This window comes from Monoraphidium neglectum (genome assembly GCF_000611645.1).
Source record: "Monoraphidium neglectum strain SAG 48.87 unplaced genomic scaffold scaffold06154, whole genome shotgun sequence".
Lineage (NCBI taxonomy): Eukaryota > Viridiplantae > Chlorophyta > Chlorophyceae > Sphaeropleales > Selenastraceae > Monoraphidium > Monoraphidium neglectum.
In genome coordinates this window covers 1-2,465 of record NW_014007481.1, presented here as the reverse complement: position 1 = coordinate 2,465, position 2,465 = coordinate 1, and the positions used below count along the sequence as shown (strand labels likewise).

The 2,465-nt window shown below is 65.2% G+C and overlaps 2 protein-coding genes across 2 annotated transcripts; one reads left to right on the top strand and one right to left on the bottom strand.

Annotated features, from left to right (window-relative positions):
• Positions 1 to 341: 341 nt before the first annotated feature.
• Positions 342 to 839, top strand: MNEG_16246 (Cyclin-C; the record flags this gene model as incomplete). Its single annotated transcript, XM_014035285.1, has 2 exons — positions 342 to 350; positions 546 to 839. 2 exons carry the CDS (start codon positions 342 to 344, stop codon positions 837 to 839), a joined length of 303 nt encoding a protein of 100 aa, XP_013890739.1.
• Positions 840 to 2,239: 1,400 nt separating this feature from the next.
• Positions 2,240 to 2,437, bottom strand: MNEG_16245 (hypothetical protein; the record flags this gene model as incomplete). The annotated part of the gene is made up of 1 exon (XM_014035284.1): positions 2,240 to 2,437. A coding segment is annotated over one exon (198 nt), but the record flags the coding sequence as incomplete, so codon positions are not given.
• Positions 2,438 to 2,465: the final 28 nt, after the last annotated feature.

Below are 2,465 nucleotides of genomic sequence, written 5' to 3'. Positions count from 1 at the left end.
GGGGGGGGGGCGGCGCTGGCTGGGGGCGGTGGTCGTTTGAGTGTGGATGTGCGAGTGTGTGAGTATGCGTGCGAGCGTGCGGGAGTCAGAGAGTCTCTTGAAAAGTGTGCGGATGTGTGTGTGTGTGTTTGTGTGTGCGCGCGTGCGTGGGTGCGTGCGTGCATGTGTGTGTGTGTGTAAGACGGAGCAAGGTACAGGGATGGAGGGACAAAGGGAAAGAGAGGGAAGGAAAGGCGCAGAGAGTGGAGGGGGTTGCAGCGTGCATGTGTGGTGCCACACACATGCAGAGAGGGCAAGTTGCCATGGGGAGGAGAAGTGCTGGGCGCTGCCAGGCCGCAGCCATGCCAAAGGTCAGAGACCCAACCCGCACCGCCCATGCAAAAGCACCACAGGCCACTTCCTCCTGCACCGGCCCCTCTCACCTCCCACCCTGCTGCGGCCTGCAGGCCAACCCCACGCCTCCATCGACCATCCTCCCGCTGCCCAACAACCAGCCACCTCACTCGCCCTCCCCTCCCCCCCGCCCTCCATGGACCCCCCCCCAGCTCATCCTGGAGGAGCTGGATACCCACCTGCTCGTCTTCTCGCCCTACCTCGCGCTCACCAAGCTGCTGGCCGCCGACCCCCAGCTCGCCGACCTCGGCCAGAACGCCTGGGCCGCGCTCAACGACGCGCACAGGACGGACCTGCCGCTGGTGCACGCGCCGCACGTGCTGGCGCTGGGGTGCGTGTACCTGGCCAGCGTCGTGTGCAGCAGGGACATCCGCGCGTGGCTGCAGACCCTCGACGTGGACCTTAACCAGGCGCGCATTGATTTACTCACAAGTCACACCATTTGAGCTGCGATCAGAGGGTCCCATTGTTCTCGATGCGAAATCAGGGTTTTTGTTGAACACTTGCATCAGGGAATGTTCGGGAGGGCAAAGGGAGGGGTTGGTGGCGGACGAAAGCGGGGGCGTCGCCTGGCGGTGTATTGGAGCGAGTACGTGAGGTGGAGAGGCAGGTGCGCGTGGCAGTGCGCCGCAAGGGCCGGGCGCTTTGTGGGTCGGGCCCAGTTTCTAGCGGGCAGAGGTATATTGCAATCGGCCTTCCCAGCTGCTCTGGCCCAAGCCAAGCGGCATGCTGTTAGGGTTTGAGGAAGGGAGGCCCAGCCTGCCTGTGCCTCGCATCTAGACAGCCAGGTCCTCCTTTAGGCCTCCCCTTCATGCGCACGCGCACAAAATCACACATTCGCACACACGTGCGCGCACGCGCGCACACACACTCTCACTCACTCTCTCGCTTTCTCTCTCTCTCACTCACACATACACACACAAACATACAAACTCACGTACACATGCACAAACCTCAACCTCCCAGGTCTACTCAGTGTGCATGGACCTCGTCTACATGTACGAACACTACCGCACCCCCATCTCGGCAGACGACGCCACGCGGCTGCTGGCCATCGCCCGCCCACCCGCCGCAACGGCAGCGGCGGCAGCGGGCGCCGCGGGCGGCGCTGGGACGAGCGCGGCAGGCGGCGTTGTGGCCGGGGCGGCGGGGGGCGCCGGCTGATGCGGGATTGGTACTGGCCGTACTCATCGCGCGGCGCGGTAGGTTATGTTGCATGATCCCAGCCCCACCTTGCCCACCCACCCAAGCTTGCTCGCAGACCTTGAAAATAGAGCACCGATGCGCCTGCGTCACGTGCCACCTTATTTGGGCGACCTTATAACATGCTTTCCTCCAATGGGCCCATGCACGGCCCCAAACCCCACCCCCTCTTACCTTCCTTCACGGTGTGCGCGTTGCAGCCAACCATGTCGCCCCTGCGCGCCGGCCTGAGCCTTGCCCACCACTCACCCCACCACGCACCCTGGGCTGGCCAACATTGCGTTGTGTCACACGCACTCCTGGCGGCTCACGTGCTGCACGCTGTGGGACGGAAGGTGCTGCCACAGCTGTCCGCCCCTGATCACCAGCCCAGGGTGCCGCACTGCCTGTGCTTCATGACATGAGCCCCCTGCATGGAGCCCCGGCCATCCTCTAGCTTGCGTGCCGCCGACCCGCCTCATGTCGGTGTCTTCTCGCACCCAGGCCTCCTCCCATCCACGGGGCACCGCGCGCGGCCTCCTGCCTTACCCGTGCTGCGCAGCGGCGCAATGGGATGCTGGACAAGCGGGTTGTCGTGAGAGTTTGCGAGTGGCGATCCTCTGCATTATCGCCCTCCATGCATGTGTAATTGCATGCCGAATACCAGCGTGTGTGGTGGTTTATGGTTACACGATCTCGTCCCTGCTGCTGCCCGCTGCGATCGCGCCCACGTTTGAGCTGCTGCCCGATCTCGAAACCCCTTTCTGGCGCGCCGGCGCCGCCGAGAACGACGCCCGCTCCCGCGGTGGCGGCGCGCCGCCCGCTGAGTCCCGCCCGCTGCCGCCCGCCACCGCGCCCGGCCCTGCGGCCCCGGCCCCAGGGCCCCCGCC